We start from the raw sequence: 1,418 nt of genomic DNA on the forward strand, positions 1-1,418 counted from the left end.
TGCAACGGTATCCGCAAACCCTTGAGGAGGGCTAATGCTTCTGAGGTGCTTTGGCTTTGAATATTAAACAAACTGTAATGTCATTTTGTTTCCTTATTCCTTCATTTCCGTATCTCCTTTCACGTACTTAACTTTTTTTGGCAAAGACTGCTTTTTGCCCTGACCCAGAGCTAGTGCTTGTGGGGCCCTTCGATAATACGGATCATGAATAGGAGCTCGTGTGCGTATTTGGCACAGCGTATTGCAGTAAGTGGGCCGTTAAGTTATTAATGTATCTGTTTTATCTTCCACAGAAGCCCCTTGCGCTACTCCACTGATCTGTAGCTTCGGAAGGCCGGTGGACCTGGAGAAGGATGACTACCAGAAGGTTATATGCAACAACGAGCATTGTCCGTACAGCACCTGGATGCACCTTCAGTGCTTCTACGAGTGGGAAAGCAGCATTCTCGTCCAGTTCAATTGCATTGGCAGAGCCAGGAGCTGGAACGAAAAGCAGTGTCGCCAAAACATGTGGACAAAGAAGGGATATGACCTGGCTTTTCGCTTTTGCTCCTGTCGGTGTGGGCAGGGTCATTTAAAGAAGGACACTGACTGGTACCAGGTGAAGCGAATGCAGGATGATAAGAAGAAAAAATCGGTGTTGGAGAAGAGCACAGGAAGGTCGATGGCAGAGTCGGCGGAAGAGGCCAAAAAGGGCAGGCCGGCCAACAAGCCGCAGAAAGGCTTGAGTCATGACCTCCAGCGAAGGCACTCGATGGACAGGCAGAACTCCCAGGAGAAGGGCGTCATGGGGGGCAGCTACGCCGTTCGTTCGCCTTGTGTCTCTCCCGGCCAGTCCCCACCCACCGGCTACTCTATTCTTGCCCCCACGCATTTCAGCGGCCCTCGTTCCTCGCGATATTTAGGGGAGTTTTTGAAGAATGCCATTCACCTGGAGCCCCATAAGAAGAACATGGCCGGCGGGGGCATGTTCAGGAACGCACATTTTGATTACGGGGCGGCTGGCTTGCAAGCACATAGATCAGGACACTTCGATGCCCCTGTGCAGTTTTTGAGAAGGCTCGATCTGTCTGAGCTGCTTACTCACATCCCCAGGCATAAATTGAATACTTTCCATGTGCGGATGGAAGACGATGCCCAGGTGGGCCAAGGGGAGGACCTTCGGAAGTTTATCCTTGCTGCTCTTAGTGCCAGCCACAGGAACGTTGTAAACTGTGCACTGTGCCACAGGGCGCTGCCAGTGTTTGAACAGTTTCCGCTGGTGGACGGGACCCTGTTCCTTAGCCCATCGAGACACGATGAGATTGAATATGATGTTCCCTGTCACCTTCAAGGTACAGGTTGTCTGTCAGTCATGCTAGGCTTCATTAAATGATGGAACTGCCTGTTGTGCCCTGCCCTTCCCCCACCCCCCCCGC

General features: G+C 51.8%; 1 protein-coding gene across 1 annotated transcript in view; it reads left to right on the top strand.

The window, feature by feature from the left end:
- Positions 1–293: 293 nt before the first annotated feature.
- Positions 294–1,418, top strand: part of HECA (headcase homolog (Drosophila)) — a gene marked incomplete at its 5' end in the record, with an annotated part of 7,237 nt that continues 6,112 nt past the window's right edge. The window contains one exon of the mRNA XM_009585706.1: positions 294–1,334. Within this exon, the coding sequence (XP_009584001.1) occupies positions 294–1,334 (1,041 nt within the window). The remainder of the gene's footprint in view (positions 1,335–1,418) is intronic.

Source organism: Fulmarus glacialis, unplaced genomic scaffold, assembly GCF_000690835.1.
Source record: "Fulmarus glacialis isolate BGI_N327 unplaced genomic scaffold, ASM69083v1 scaffold40349, whole genome shotgun sequence".
NCBI classification, from domain to species: domain Eukaryota; kingdom Metazoa; phylum Chordata; class Aves; order Procellariiformes; family Procellariidae; genus Fulmarus; species Fulmarus glacialis.